The 17780-nt window shown below is 38.9% G+C and overlaps 1 protein-coding gene across 9 annotated transcripts in view; it reads right to left on the bottom strand.

Annotated features, from left to right (window-relative positions):
* The window catches only part of LOC124135068 (transformation/transcription domain-associated protein-like), a 102397-nt gene extending 91146 nt beyond the window's left edge, over positions 1-11251 (bottom strand). For 6 of the 9 annotated variants that reach the window (XM_048389375.1, XM_048389372.1, XM_048389365.1 and 3 more), the window contains exons 1-8: positions 11171-11240; positions 9484-9524; positions 8367-8484; positions 6772-6821; positions 4940-5056; positions 2396-2500; positions 1545-1823; positions 257-423 (exon numbers count right to left, since the gene is read on the bottom strand). In XM_048389375.1, the coding sequence (XP_048245332.1) occupies positions 257-423; positions 1545-1823; positions 2396-2500; positions 4940-5056; positions 6772-6821; positions 8367-8484; positions 9484-9498 (851 nt within the window). In that variant the 5' untranslated portion in view covers positions 9499-9524; positions 11171-11240. Of the gene's footprint in view, positions 1-256; positions 424-1544; positions 1824-2395; positions 2501-4939; positions 5057-6771; positions 6822-8366; positions 8485-9483; positions 9525-11170 lie in introns of all 9 variants that reach the window. The other 3 variants (XM_048389379.1, XM_048389350.1, XM_048389363.1) reach the window with 3 other exon arrangements.
* Between the last annotated feature and the right edge of the window lie 6529 nt (positions 11252-17780).

The raw sequence follows: 17780 nt of genomic DNA on the forward strand, positions 1-17780 counted from the left end.
GGGGTAAGTGAGTGGGGTGAGTGAGTGAGTGAGGTTTTACGCCGCTTTAAGCAATATTCCAGCAATATCACGGTGGGGGACACCAGAAATGGGCTTCACACATTCTACCTATGTGGGGAATCAAACCCAGGCCTTCGGCATGACTGGCGAACACTTTAACCACTAGGCTACCCCACCGCCCCAGTACAACAGTGGTGCCTCCACATGTTCCCTCCACAACCAGCTGGCCCAGTAGCAAGGGGGCTACATCCTTTACCTATGCTGCGGCGAGGGCTGAAGTGTGATGGTGTTCATGATGAGGGGGATAAAGTCGGCCATGTCGGGGTGAACATTCGTCTTGTACAGCTGATACATCAGCACCACGATGATCGGCAGCTCGGCCAACACCTTGAGTGACTGCATTCCCTTGGGGATGATGTTGTACTGGAAGTAGAATGTTCCACTTAATATCAGAGATAAATACAGCATAACAACTCAGAGGCGGGTTCCCCTTCAAAATTGAAAATGGAAGGGGTGGGGGATCAGAAATCTTTCCATTCACTAAATAGGGAGAATAAAAATATACTTAAAGCTTTCAGAATTTATATTGTTATGTGACATAGTTCCGCCTGGAAAAATATTCTGGTGGAAAAATACTCCAGGAGATTATTTTTCAAATTCATCTTTTTGTGTAGCTGTATTTTCCAGACGTATGTCCACTCCCCACACACAGAGACACACTCCTCTCCCCAAAGCCAACATTTTTTCTTGAAGCTACAAGGCAGATCTAAAGCATCATTAAAAACAGTGCCTTTTACTGAAAATTGGGGCCAAAGCATCATAAACCAATTAAAAACAGTGTCTTTTACTGAAAATTGGGGCCAAACACTTTGAGCAGGTCTAGATAAATCCCTGACAATGCAAGAATCTTCGCAGGTGCCCCTACATGAATGAGCAATAAACATAATGAAACTTGAGAATCTCAGCTGGCCACAGACCAGTGAAGATCGAGGGTAGAATAGCTCTTCAGCAACCCATACTTGCCATAAAAGGCGAATTTGCTTGTCGTAAAAGGCGACTAACGGGATCAGGGGGTCAGACTCACTGACTTGATTGATGGATGTCATCGATCCCAATTGCATCGATGTCAATCACTGGATTGTCTGGTCCAGACTCTTATTTACACACTGCCGTTATAAAGCTGAGTGTGGCGTTTTTAAACAACTAACAGCAACAAACAACAGCCGGCCACATTAGACCAATGAGAAATAAAAAATATCAACACTAGAAAATATTCAGTCTCAAACACATTCCATTGAGCGTAAAAGTGAGTGATTAATTATGGTCTTGTGACACTTTTAGCAATATTCCAGCAATATCACAGCCTGGAAGACTTCAATTGGGGTTTACAGATTGTTTCCATGTGGTGTGATGAGCGAACACTTCAACTACTAGGCTACCACACCGCCCCTTGGGTGTAATAGCAAAAATAGAGGTAAAACTTATACAAATTGATCGCTGAAAATACGTGTTGACGAAAGGTGTCCACATAAAGACATTCTTACCGAGACACTTGTGTTGTCGTTATTCTTCTTGTCCGTAAGTATTGTTGTCACCGTGTAAATCTCCATCAGCAGCACCTCAACATTAATCTCAGTAACGTCCTTCACCTTTTTCTGCGACCTCGGTTCAAAGATTTTGGGGAGGTGAGAGGGAAGGCTGTTGTAGATACTCTTGACAAACTGTAGGAAGTCTTGTATTTCATCGTTCATCTGAGGCCGATACTGTTTGTGTAACTCCAGGATGATTCGAATACAGACGAGAACATTCTCTTCATTTTCAATCTGCACGGGCAAAAAGCAATTTCAACATTTTATTTGTTGTGTTTAAAGATTTTGACTTAAAGGAATGGTCAGCAGAGTGAAAACTAATTATGATAAGAATGGATAATTAAAATAAAATAATGTGGTTCTTTGATTGTTTAACATGTGTAAGTATTGTAAAAAAATTAATGAAGTCAGGTGAGACTGATTCGACTGCCCATCAAAAACATGGTTCACCACAAAAAGCTTCTGCTCAAAGTAGGTAAAACTGCAAGATAAACTTGGCAGCATATGAGTAACGTTTTTAATTTTTTTTTGAAAGAACATTGTCTGTAAACCAAAAATAAAAAGTCTCGCCATTATTGACTCATTTCCAAATAAATGGGCAAGTTAGAAACTACGACACACAGACCCCGCTTCCCCTACTCCGATATGAATTCCCAACTGTGAAACCAGACTGACCAAATGGAGAGATCCAGTGGTTTACAATTAACACGATTAAGCCCACTCACGACCAGCATAGGTTGCTGGGGACCTACTCTAACCCAGACTCCTAGGGGGGCTTCGCTCTAACCATGGTAATAGAGACTCACCTTGAGGAGTTTAAACATGAGAGACAAAATCTGCTGAATGTACTTCTTCAGATGCTCGTTAGACGGAATGCGATGAATTATCTCCAGCAACAGTTTACGCAGTTGCTAAAACAACACCATAATTTGTCATGTTATGAACAACACAATTTTCAAACACTGGCCAATATTAACGCTTTTTTCACAGGTCATTTTTTATGCACTTTAAATTGAAGTTAAAATAGAAGTGAGTGTGCAGGTGGAGTTGAAAACAGAAACATAATATTGGCGATGCCTTAAAAACACCTCTTGTTAACTGGAAACAGGAAAATTCTTTTACAGCATTTAAAATCACATAATACAATCAATAATTTATTATTATTTTGTTAATGTTATGTTTTCCTATTCCACTTTACTTGTTGATATAACATACTGTAGTGTACACACAATAATATTTTAATATTTTACAGTTCACTTCGTTACAAATCGGTTTTAGTTTCTTGGACAGATCAGTTATATAGAGTCGAATCCTGTTATCTCGAACCTAGCAGGACCATGGCATGAAAATCCACTTATCCAGACAGATCAAGTAACAGTATTATAAATACACTGCAATACGAATACATACATGAAAAATGAAGAACATAACATGTATGCAATGAGAGTATTTCGCCGGCAATGATTAATAACAATTTGGACAAATTCGGATTATACATGTACCTCATTAGTGAACACAGTCTTCAGTTTGTAAATCTAACATAGCTACATGATAAATCGCAAAGAACAATGAAGAACGAAGTGTGGTTTATTTCACGATAAAACATTGCTCTATCATGACGTCATTTCTGAAGATTCGAACATGCACTCGCCACTTGATGACGTTGTATATTGGACGACGTTACGTTTGAGAGGGAAGTGTCTACTGAGTTGTTCCCCATAGATGTAGCTGGGCAACGCAGATAAACGCGATGGCTGAAAGTTCGCATCAAAAAGCGGGAGAGATATGACAATCAGTATTTGTTGAAAAGCTACAGATAATCGACGTCAGTATTGTGAGAATATGCGGGGAAACACCCACCGGTGAATAAAACGGATTTGTTGAACAATTGGCTTAGATTGCATTGTACATTTACATCGCTGTTAGATGTGTGGAGAAATGTACCAGACATACTTGCGCTTCTCAAAGCTGTTAATGTGATAAATGCCAACTTTGAAAGGTAGGAAATTCTATAGTAATGTCAAAGTTGGGACCATGTCCAAGGTTTGAGATAGCGCCATGTAGTTTTATCTCAAATACAAGATAAGCAGGCAAATTTATATATATTTTTATAGTGAGGCGGCCAGGCCGGAGAATAGGTTCGAGATATCAGTTCATTCGAAGAGACAGTTCGAAAATAACAAGGTTCTACTCAAAACAAGTTAAAGAATGCCAAATGTTTTCATTTGACTCTAGTAAATCTGTCATGGTTGGAGGTATTGCAACGCACAGCCTTCCAATTGTGGGTGTTCTTTAACTTGTTTTGAGTAATATTCATGCAATTCAACAATAATAAATAAAATAACTTTGAATTAGAGATAAACCTAAAGTGTTTTGAGGTAGCTAGTCTACTTTAAGTTAGATTATTCCTATTTTAATCTGGAACCAAGTGCTTTAGAGCAAGGTTACAAATGTAATAAAAAGAGGTATCTAATCTATAGGTAGACAACCTAAAATTTCAAAACACATTAGGTTTATCTCCATTCTACCAGACGACAAGAGTGTTTTGAAAATGGTGCTGTCTTGGAATGCCTACTTCCAGATGGGCAAAATGGCAAAATCTCAGAATGAGCCAAAAAGAGGTCACAGATAGTGACAAACATAAAAAATAGAACCAAGATCAAGATTAATTACTTATATTCTTCACTAGAATTGATGCGTAGGCTATCAATAGATTGATGTTTTCATACGTAATCTTTGGAGTAAATGGAATCTTAAGTTTGCGAAATGGAATTAGAAGGATAGCTGATTTTTATTTTATTTTGACCAATCAGACTCAAACATTCTTCAATGTCATGGTAGAATTCTATTTCAAGAGTTACTACTTAAACACAGAATACAGGGAAACCTGGCGAACGCATCTTGGGGGCAGTAATACGTGTCAAGTTACCCCGGTTGACACAATCAGAGTGCCGATATACAGACAAGGGGTGTGTCGATATACATGATATATGCCCCAGTTGAGACGAGCAGAGTGATGATATACATGATATATGACCCAGTTGAGACAAGCAAAGTGTTGATATGTATACATGATATATGACCCAGTTGAGACAAGCAGAGTGTTGATATATACCCCAGTTGGGACAACAGAGTGTGATATACATGATATACACCCCAGTTGAGACAACAGAGTGTGATATACATGATATACGCTCAAGTCGAGAAAAGCGGAATGCTTATATACGCTCCCATGGGGCCAAGACGTCACAGTTATAATACTGATTAAGGAGTTGACAAGGTTGCTCTGTATTCCTTCACAAGGAGACAACAGTTTGATGGATTCCCTGAGTCGGGGTAGATGACCCTACCCCCACCTGTTTGTTGGTCTCTGCGATGAACTGCGCCTCGCCTTCATCAAGGATCTTCAAGAAGACGCGCATAGCTTCCTGCAGGAATTGTGGGTACTGAGCCGAAGACACCACTGTCTGAAATGGCACACAAAGTATTGACAATAAACAACATTTTACTTATATAGCGACATGCACATGTGTCCTAGTCAACACTTACCGTATTCGACGTAATAAGCACCCAGGGCGCTCTCAAAATTAGAAATAGGGGGCTTTTATTAGAATATTAATTTGGTGGAAAAAACGGAGTTGAAAGATAAATTCGTGGTTTATGCTGAGAGCCTGAAATGTTTATGTACGACAGATATATTTTTCCAGAATTTCATTGCCCATAATAAAGGGCGCATATAACACACGAGTGTGTATTATACGCGAATAAATATGTCTTGTGTACATTGATGAATCGGAAGGTGTGCTAATTGGGATTGTTCACTAGTCAATATGTTTGGAATTATCGCCCTGGGCGCTTATTAAAGCGAAGCGCTTATTACTTCGAATACGGTATATGATTTCTCAAGTCTCCTAATGACAGCAAAGTACACGCTACATGTGCCTATGGCGGCTTGTCCTAGTCAACACTTATGTCGGTTTTACAGTGCTAGCCTTCTGAGGCACCATGCTGCAGTTTAACATGGTCACCCCACTCACACACAGGGTGACTGACTCCGAACAGATCTGTCCTTGTTTCAGCCCCTTGTTTTAGCTGAGCAAGGCAGAGAAACAAGTACCATCTTTTTACATCTTTTGTCATGACCTGGTTGGAGACTGAACCCCAACCTACCACTCCCTGGACAGATGCTCTATCCACTAGACCACACAGGCGGTCTGATTCCGGGTAAGAATATCGATCCCTAGCAAACTAAGCTTGTCCTAAGAGGTGACTAAAAGGATCGGGTGGTCAGGTTCGGTGACCTGGTTGATTACATGGCATCATATCCAAAATCCATTACTGGATTATCTGGTCCAGACTCGATTATTAACTGACCACCCTTAGATAGCTGGAATATTGCTGAGTGCAGTGTTAATTACCCAGTGTTCGCGTTAATGCAGTGACGTATTTTGCATGCGTGTTTTGCACGCACAGATTGTGATATACTTAATTTTGTATTAATACCATAAAATAAAAAACTATTCAAAGCTGATAGCCTGCTTATGATGTTCAGACAAAAATAAATCAAAACCTGGAAATTCCCATTGCTAAAAATAGAGTGTGGCCAGATGGCGCTTTGAATCGCATCCTTTATATTTCCATATATGGTCTTTGGGCAACGGAATAACTAATCTCAGACACAGGACGTCATTCGTTACTATCGATGGAATTCCCTGGAAGTCGTTCGTTTCATCCAATCAGAGCCCAGCTTACAAGTAATAGTCGGTAATTTATTAATGATTGAACGTTCATTATATCAAAACTGGACCGTAAGTTAAAGCTTGGTCATAATTATTAGCTGTACTAGTACTGATTTTATTGAAATAAAAACTTCACACGCAAAATATTTGAACTTAAATTTATTATTTCATTTCTGCACGCACTGTACAAAAACCTACCGCGAACACTGTTACCAAACAAAAGAATGAACAAAATTAAAGCTATTTAATTTGATATTTTGTTCGTAGTAGTGACAAGTACTCGTTTCATGATAACACTGGGAGACAAGGCAAGGCTACTTGTCATGAAGGTATCACTAATTACCACAAGTTCACAAGCCACAGGCAATCAGGCCAGGATTGAACTTTGACATTCCCTCCTTATTAAAAATTCATAGAAAACTTATGTACGATATGACACTGACCTCAAAGTTCTCACTCAGTTCTTGAGCTGCCTTCAGCTTCTTCTCCACAACTGCAAAACATGACATCATGAACATACATGACAACATCATGAACATACATGACAACATCATGAACATACATAACAACATCATGAACATACATGACAACATCATGAACATACATGACAACATCATGAACATACGACAACATCACGAACATACATGACAACAGCATGAACATACATGACAACATCATGAACATACATAACATCATGAACATACATGACAACATCATGAACATACATAACATCATGAACATACATGACAACATCATGAACATACATGAACATACATGACAACATCATGAACATACATGATAACATCATGAACATACATGACATCATGAACATACATAACATCATGAACATACATGACAACATCATGAACATACATAACATCATGAACATACATGACAACATCATGAACATACATAACATCATGAACATACATGACAACATCATGAACATACATGAACATACATGACAACATCATGAACATACATGACATCATGAACATACATAACATCATGAACATACATAACATCATGAACATACATAACATCATGAACATCCATAACATCATGAACATACATAACATCATGAACATCCATAACATCATGAACATACATGACAACATCATGAACATACATGACAACATCATGAACATACATGCCAACATCAAGAACATACATGAACATACATGACAACATCATGAACATACATGACAACATCAAGAACATACATGAACATACATGACAACATCATGAACATACATGACAACATCATGAACATACATGACAACATCATGAACATACATGACAATATCATGAACATACATGACAACATCATGAACATACATGACCATACATGATAACATCATGAACATACATGACAACAACATGAACATATATACACAACATCATGAACATACATGACAACATCATGAACACACATGACAACATCATGAACATACACATCATGAACATACATGACAACAGCATGAACATACATGACATCATGAACATACATAACATCATGAACACACATGACAACATCATGAACATACATGACAACATCATGAACATACATGACAACATTGTGTGTTTAGTAAGTGTTTGGCCATTTTGAACCTAGCTACACTGATTTGAATATTTAAAATATCTTAGAAACCATGCAAACAATGGTAAATGTGGAGTAAATTTAAATTTGGAGAATTGTACTTTTTCTCTTCCCTTCAAACATTCAGCGCCTATTGATTTATTCTTGCTATGAAACAAATATTCAAAGGATGACCTTGGTGAAGGGAAGTAACTCTTTGATTTGAGTTTTAATATGTTCATTTCACATGTGTCATGTCTTTTTTGGCTCATCAGACCAACAATACTTCAACGGACAAGTTGATTAAAACTAAATACTGTTCATGAACATATTTCTGGTAAAAATAACATGAACAACCGAAAAACGAGAAAATTGTATCAGACTTGTTGATGAAAATGTGATCTAACAATGAAGTATGACTTTGATTATTCCAACACCTAGAAAAGTTTTAAAACTCACTTCCTGGCGTTGGGTCAGCGATGAGGGACACATAGGACTTGAATGTGGTGAGCTGGGCCGCCGCGTCGTGAGGACTGAGCGGCGACCCCAGCATCAACGTCGTCGGTTCCAGCTGGACCTACAGAGAGGCAGAGCAAACATGACTCAACAGCCAGCCTGACTATAGGTCCTGAGACACTTCACCTGTCTCCAACAGATCTATCCTGGCATGCTCAGAGTTGTTTTTTATTTTATCTCTAAATCCCTGCCATAACCATCACAATATTTAATTGTTTATTTGTTTGTTGTTTTACGCTGCACTCAGCAATATTCCAGCTATATGACAGTGGTCTGTAAATAATCGAGTCTGGACCAGACAATCCAGTGATTGATATCATGAGCATCGGTCCACGCAATTGGGACGATAACATGCACCAACCAAGTAAGCGAGCATGATCACCCGATCCCGTTAGTCGCCTTTTACGACAAGCATGGGTTGCTGAAGACCTATTCTACCCTGGAATCTTCACAGGTCGACAATATATACAGATAATGCCACATTCATTCAACAGTATCTACATGATCTATTTTTGAATATACATTAATACTATAGATACAGTAGGACATGTTACAAGTTAAAATGATGGGGAAAATATTCATAAGATAGCAACCTAAATGAAAAATCAAACATATTAACCGAGTGAGTGAGTTTGGTTTTACGCCGCTTTTAGCAATATTCCAGCAATATCACGGCGGGGGACACCAGAAATGGGCTTCACACATTATACCCATGTCGGGATTCGAACCCGGGTCTTCGGCATGACAAGCGAACGCTTTAACCACTAGGCTACCCGACCGCCCCACATATTAACAGAACATGTTAAACTGGACTTTTATAGCAGGTTATCTCCCTTGCCTCAGGAAGATGACCCTGAACTGCCTTTCGGTGATTTATAAATACAATTTAGTCAGAGTAAGGAGCTCCTCGGCCTCATGAGGACTGCTCTGAAACCTGGAAGCTAGGGACCTGCTAAATATTTATTTTTGACATTCAGGCTATGTGTACGACAAATTAAATTGATCCAGGCTTCTATATAAAGCTGAATATTTTGCCTATGTGTTATTGAGATTTACTTACGCATTTGACCTGCATCCTCAGCTAACCTTCAGTGTGTCAGGCTGTCAACAAATGGTTAAATGTTGTCATTTAAAAATGGATGACAAAAATACAGATGTAATCCTCAAAACATACTGTCAACATGGGCAAGTCATGTAGCAATACAAAATCATACAAGTTTTTGTAATGTGTGATAGTGTGGTCAGGCCATGTGAAAAACAACGACAGTGTATCTTGCATGACTGTTATCATGATTAGGCGATGATGAACACATGATGAATCTGGTTTGATTTTTTGCATTTTATCAAGGAAAAACAGGCTTATGGTAGCGATTATCTCAACCTGCTCAGAGGCCTATAGATATGACCCCAAGTCTGCAGCAGCAAAACTTTCCTAAATTGGAATGAAATAATTCCCAACAAATGTTATGGTTTTGGAGAGGTGACTTGGATTGGATTCATAACAGGACCAGTATGGAGGCTATTAAATTATTATATTGAAATTTGAATGCAATGTCAAAACACCTGTGTCAGAAAATAAGAACGAAAAATTACGGGCTGACTGACACATAACATGCCAAACTCAACTCCACACTATCTTTATTTTTTGGGATGAGTAAATTCACTTTCAGTTATGTTATACGATGTATAGCTTGCACATTTATTGCATATTCATTCAAGTACTCTATCTCGACTTTTTTCAGTGTTTTCATTTAGCGGTCTGCAATTGCAAATTTAGATTGAAGAGGTCGGGAGTGAGTGAGTATGAATGAATGAATGCTTTACTCCTCTTTTAGCAATATCATGACGGGGGACACCAGAAATGGGTTTCACAAATTTTACCCATGTGGGGAATTGTAAAGTGGTTGGGAAATCAAATTATAATATTACATTTAAATTCGACCTACCTACCAATTTGTTTGAAACTGTGATGAGAAACAAGAAATACATTTTAATATGTGGCCTTTCATTAGGATAAAGAAAAGTTGACTTCCTCCAAAATGTATTTATTAGAATGGTCTACGATTAGATTATCATGCTTATCAAAGTCTCCAACAACTAGTTGGTATGAACAGTTTGGGTTAAAATTCATGTTTAAGTCTTACATGTTCTCAAACCGTTTCTGTTATGAATAGTGACAGTTTGGGTAAATTTGTAAATGTTGTGATGGCCTTATGGCACATATATTGCTTTACCAGTGCTTACACGTTACACGAAGAAGTTGAACATTTCCCTCCCCCCCCCCCCCCCAAACAACTTAACGCATACCTTTGCTCCATATAAGTTGCTTCCAGAATATGATAATTCAAATGATTTCTGTAGTGTAACAAGACACGACCTATGCACACATGTGTCAAAACATTTCACTCAAAACAAAAATGGTGGCAGGACATGTATCGAATCTTCGTGAAATTTCTGTTTATTCAATGCATATTTAATCACACAATCATGTAAGACGTTAAATAAAGATAGAATATTAAACAACAGATCTGTAAACGATAAAAAGAAGTGACAATAAGATGAAAATACAACGGTATAACGAAAGTAGGTCACAACAATGCGTCCGCCATTTTTGTCAAAAATAAGTTACCGCCGTTGTTTATATCTGTAATAACGACAAATCATAAATTCAAATAATCATTGTCCTTTGCCTCCAGAATATTTAAACCGTTATGCATCGAAAAAACTGGGTCGTGAAGCATACTTACGGTTTATATCATACCAACTACATAAAAGAAATCGACGACACTGTAGTGGTATCGCATAAGTTTTGATACCTCGTATTTGAGGCCTTAGACTTCTGGGTAATTTGTTTTCAAATTTCATGTGTTTTTTCCACAAATAGTGCTCATAACCAATGATACGTAAACAATATGACAACAGATTTATTATGATTACTAGTGAAGGAATCAAGTGTGTTCTAAGCGAAAGCAAGATCGGTAAACTGGATATTTCAATTACAAGCGATGCGCCAGGACTTCCGCTTTCTTTGCCTAAATTTAGAAGGAGCCTAGTTCAAACAAAACGCTTGCAAGCACACAGCTGGGTGCTGCCCTCATATGTCAACCAAAGACCTAAATACGTCTTTGCTTTAACATACTGCTGGCATGAACACATTTCTTAACAGTTACATATATTTATATACTCCTCTGGTAAATGTATGGGATTTAATGTGAGTGAGGTAAGCGCTCTAAAATCCAGTAAAGGATATATAATTACTTGTTCTATCACACCCAATGTGTGAAGTCCATTTCTGGACATAAGAAGTTCCTTTGGATGCAGTTGTGCTATGTCATGCCTAAACAGAAACAACTTACCTACCTCTCCAGTAGAGATGGACTCCGTGACTACGAGAATCAACATAATTTCACATCACTTGACTCTGTGAATTTTTATGTGCGTCATCTAAATAGTACAAGCAAAGACCTATATCTATATCCGTCTTTGGTACAAGTATTCACATGTTTTTTCACTCAGTTTATAAAGTAGTGAGATGCTTGGACAAAAGTGCAATACATCTACAACTGTGGCCAATAGTATGTCCATTTGAATTGAAATCTGATTGTGTGGGTAGGTTGGTGTCGCTAGAGTGAGTGAGTATGGTTTTACGTCGCTTTTACCAATATTCCAGCAATATCACGGCGGGAATCCTGAAATGGGCTTCACACATTGTACCTATGTGGGGAATCGAACCCGGGTCTTCGGAGTGCCGAGCGAACGCTTTACCGCTAGGCTACCCCACCGCCCCGGTGTCGCTAGATAGAATAACTTTCAAAATATATCATTTGTTTAATTGTTGGGGATAAATATACCAAATAAGTTAGTGAATAATGCACAAAAGTGAAAAGGCCATGTAAAAAGCTTTCATGTGATACAACATGACCATGTTGAACAACTTTATTAAATCTTGATTTTGAAAGCAGGTCGAAATGGCGGTCATCTTGAAATGCAAGATGGTAACCATAGCTGCTCATAGAAAAGCTTGAAACATCATTTATCTTTATGATTTTACTATTTTTACTGTTTTTTTTAAGCATTGTTGCAAACCTCCGACCCTTCCAAAACACTTACATTATATACCACCATATCTCAATAAGAAGTTTTCGTCAAATTTGGTCTTTTTTTTTTTTTTTCTTTGTGGGTGGTGGAGGTTACATTGTATACAATATCTCAGCTGCAATGTGATATATTTTAATTTTGTTTCTGTATAGAATACCACAATGGTTCAGACAGGTTGTTATACACAGTAATAGTGGTCTTATTGTCACAGTTCAGTGGTATTGGAGTTTTACCTACTCACAAGATTTGAAAATAAAGTGAATTTTTTTAATTTGTATCAATGTTTTCTGGGTGAAATAGAACAAAAAGTAAAATGAAACAAAATGTTTGCGAAATTCATATAACTTATTTACATGTTACCTGTACACCAATACATAATTTGCACTATTTGATGATTTAATAAAAAAAGTTACGGCCAATTTGGTCAAATAATGCCTTTTCCCTTCAATTTATCCAATTGTGACCCCCTGAAAACAATCGCACACACTTGATGCTTACTACTGCCCAATGGAAATTGTGTGCAGATAGACCTTTATGCAGTAGAAAAGCCTGTAGGTATACAGGAAACAGTGGGAACGAAAATCCAAAGCGAAGCCTTTTTTCCTCTGGTGGCCAACTGACTTTGACAAGGTATTGTCACTTTAAACACATACACAGTAAGATATAAACAATAACAATATTCAGGGCAAAATAATACGATTACAACAATTTCATTAAAATCAAATCATTTACACAGATACGATACTTCTCTGTGTCAAGATTTGACGACACTTCCACATTGATGGTGGTGGTGATGATGATGATGATGATGATGAAGAAGGAGAAGATGATGACGATGACGATGACGATGACGATGACGACGACGACGATGATGATGATGTACCCGATTTCGCAATCGGGGCATACCTAGAAACATAATAAAATACAAAACATGAATGAAATGGTATTTTTCTTTTATTATTTTGCAAGGCGTTAAGGGTGAGCAAGGGAAGTAAAGTGAGTGAGTGAGTATGTTTTTACGCCGCTTTTAGCAATATTCCAGCAATATTACGGCGGGGGACACCAGAAAATGGATTTCACACATTGTACCCATGTGGGGAATCGAACCCGACCGCCCCAGGGAAGTAAAGTAATTAAACACAAGAGTAATATAGGGATATTTTTGGGAAGGGTGTATGTAAATTCGTAACCATAACGAATTCGTACCCCAAGAAATGAGAAAATTCGTACCCATATCGAAGTAATTTCGTAATCGTATTCACTAAGCAATGAATTACACTATATATGAGACACTAATTTAGATTTAAACCACAGCTGCTTTGTCTTTGACCGTGGTCTAACTAACTGAATTGTAACTTGTTTGATAGGCATTTCTAGTTGACGGATGACAAGGTAGACACAATTCTATGGATAACAACTTTAATACTGTAGACCCGTGAAGATTCCGGGGTAGAAGAGCTCTTCAGCAACCAATGCTTGCCGTAAAAGGTGACCCTGCTTGTCGTAAAAGGCGACTAACGGGATCGGGTGGTCAGGCTCGCTGACTTGGTTGATGCATGTCATCGATCCCAATTGCGTATATCGATGCCCATGACATTAATCACTGGATTGTCTGGTCCAGACTCGGTTATTTACAGACTGCCGTCATATAGCTAGAATATTGCTGAGTGCGGCGTTAAACAACCAACCAACCAACCAACTTTAACACTGTAAAAAGTGACGTTTCGGTATAGATCCTTATATCGTTGTCAAGTAGTTGCTGCGCGCCTCGTGGTTTAACTAACCATTTCAACGATAAGACACTGTGTCCTCGTGGTCTAACCTATACTCAGAGAAGAACACCAGCCTACTGGGTTTATCTGCTGACCGAAGCTAATATCAAAGGAAACACTGTTTCAATAGATAATAACTTGTGGGCTGTTTTGTTGTAGCTGGTGTAGGTGAATCTGCATATGCTGTTTTACACTTCACTGTTTGACGACCAGCTTTATTCCTTATGTTATGATTTGTGCTTTCAGAAAGTGTATTAGATGTAAGCCCACTGGGGGATGTCCGTTGAGAGATGAATATTCATTATGCAAAACGTAACCAGTTGTATCAATATCTTTCATTTGTATTGCATTCATCATATTTCATTTGTGACAACATAACATCATTATCCTATACATGATACATGGGCTGGGACGGGTAACTCGGGTACTCCGGCCGGGTGGGTACTGAGTAGGACTACCCGGACCCGTGGTGAGTCACGTGATATATTGTTTAATGATAAAAAAATATCTAGAACTCTATGGTTACACTTCAATGTTCGCATTTCTTTCTGACTAAGCACCATTGCTTCTGACCTTTATAGAATTGAATAAAAATAACACTTCAGTCAACTTCAGTGTATGCATGACCAGATCGTTTTAAACATATATTTAAATACATTTTACCAGGGCTACGCTCAAACTATTTCCAATCGGTCCTTTTGTACCAATTTCTTGAGACCTGTAGCGGGTCCCCGGGTAGGGTCGGGTAATAGCGGGGTGGGTACCCGGGTAGTAAATTTGGACTCGTTCCAGCCCTACTATGATGATATCACATCATAAGTACTCATATGTTCATATATATTATGGTATCTTGGCATAAAATAAGTCAAGTTACAATTCAAATTAAATTTAACTTCAGCAAATGCTAGAAGCTAGTTCTCAATGCACGTTATGAAATAAGTTAGGTTGATATGTATTCACATTCCTTCATATACTTGTCTTTGTAATTTGTGTTAAAAGGACTGGTCTGATGTGGGAAATGGAAGACAGGTATTCAGTAATTATTCCGTCATGTGGAACTTATCCCCTAATTAAACGTATTATGTGCATTATAAACTGTAGGCAGAATGAGCTGTAGGCAGAGTGAGCTGTAGGCAGAATGAGCTGTATGCAGAATGAGCTGTAGTTAGAATGACCTGTATGCAGAATGAGCTGTGAGCAGAGTGAGCTGTCGGCAGAATGAGCTGTGGGCAGAGTGAGCTGGAGGCAGAATGAGCTGTGATCAGGATGAGCTGTGGGCAGAATGAGCTGTGAGCAGGATGATCTGTTGACAGTATGAGCTGTAGGCAGAGTGAGCTAGAGGCAGAATGAGCTGTGAGCAGAATGAGTGTAGGCAGAATGAGCTGTAGGCAGAGTGAGCTAGAGGCAGAGTGAGCTGTGAGCAGAGTGAGCTGTGAGCAGATGAGCTGTAGGCAGAGTGAGCTGTGAGCAGGATGATCTGTCGGCAGAATGAGCTGTGAGCAGAGTGAGCTGTGAGCAGATGAGCTGTGAGCAGAGTGAGATGTGAGCAGATGAGCTGTGAGCAGAGTGAGCTGTGAGCAGAGTGAGCTGTGAGCAGAATGAGCTGTAGGCAGAGTGAGCTGTGAGCAGAGCGAGCTGTGAGCAGAGTGAGCTGTGAGCAGATGAGCTGTGGGCAGAATGAGCAGTGAGCAGAATGAGCTGTGGGCAGAATGAGCTGTGAATAGGATGAGCTGTGAGCAGGATGAGCTGTGAGCAAAATTAGCAGTGACCAGAACGAGCTGTGAGCAGAATGCGCTGTGAGCAGGATGAGCTTTGGACAGAAGATTCCCTTTGTAGGAACTGGTCATTCAAGTCACCCTTCAAACGTAGAACATAATTAGTAACAGGTTATTATAAATAGATTTCAGAAAGACCAAACTCAGCGATGACATTCCCAACAAAACGCATCCAAAGATACGCATACAATGTACATGTATGATCTGAACGTTCACTGCAGAGGCTGGCAGCATGGCTTAATTCTTTGTTTTGACATGTGGTCTAACTAACAGATACTAGTTAGACCACGAACGGAACTTTGTACTTGTCATTGACGTTGATGCAAGCAAGTATACTCGAATCCCTAATTCTCTGACCTTTACATTAAAATTTGGTCTATCACGAAATCAAACAGTAACAATATAATAGGTAGATGAGTATATCGGATTTTTTAAAATATAAACAAGTCATCAGAAGATGACAACCCCCGCCCCCACGAATTCAAAAGTAAAAACAAGCAACTGTTACAGCAATTCCTACAAGAGAGATCTGGCCAACTTGAGAGAATTCCTAGCTAACCTGGCTGTCTGTCCGTACACAACAGTATCGGGAGATATTTTTTGAGCTACCAAAACAATACCAAGGGATTGGCATTCGGAACTTTGTATTCTGTATTTGTATGGTCTTTTTTTTGCAAAAATATGAGTTAGTGGATGTCTCACAATTGGTGTATGGCTTATGCTATAATCTGTTCCATTACCAACTGTAGTTATCCATAGTTACTGAAGCTCACCTTTCACATTAAACTTATGCAATCCTATGATATTGCTGCCAAATGATACATATATAGATGTTTACACTAAACATTTCCCCTCTGTTACTTTGGTTACCTTCACTGGTGAATAGCTATCCAGACAATCTTCAAGAGTCAAAATCGAAGTCGTTGTCATGGAAACAGAAAAAAGGTAAAACTTCTAAAAATCCCTAAATAGCAAAAGGTACCATCTTTGTGCGTGCAGAGTTTCATGAAAGATTACTTATTATTAGTTTTAGACATATGACCCGGACAATACATGATAACGGACTGACGGACGGACGAACGTACGATCAGGCCTTTATTCAAGGTAGGCGTTTATTCAAGACGGGTGCTTATTATGAAATACTATGAAATAATACAAAATACAACACACACACACACACACACAAACACGCATGCACGCACGCACGCACGCACGCACGCACGCACACACACACACGGCATTAAGGGGACAAGGACTGGTCGGCTCGGAGTCAGTATAGTGTGTCTGAGTCGGGTATTCCTTCTATACTGCACAGTGGTATCTCAGTGGGCTAACACTGTAAACTCAGCATTAATCCGGACTAGTACCATCTTCCAGAGGCAAGGAAGTTAACAGTGGCTGTAATGTCCCTTCTATGTTCACCCTATTGACCAATCAGATACCTTCTCTCATATGACTTGCATTTGCTTCAAACAAAATAACGGCGCCCAGTCAAGACGATCTGATCGTTAATGAAGATCTAAATTGCAATAAAACGCGAAGTGCATCATATAATTGACCACCTTGATTAAAAATGTGAAAAGATTTGCAAAATATCTGTCGACGCCCAGTTGACGGTACACATGCTTGGCAAATCCTGCAGAAACCGGATGTCTAGTTCGTTTCGCGATTTTGATTGGATTATAGCAGCAGACTCCGGAATTCAAGCCTAG

This window comes from Haliotis rufescens, unplaced genomic scaffold (genome assembly GCF_023055435.1).
Source record: "Haliotis rufescens isolate VD_foot unplaced genomic scaffold, xgHalRufe1.0.p SCAF_10, whole genome shotgun sequence".
NCBI classification, from domain to species: Eukaryota; Metazoa; Mollusca; class Gastropoda; order Lepetellida; family Haliotidae; genus Haliotis; species Haliotis rufescens.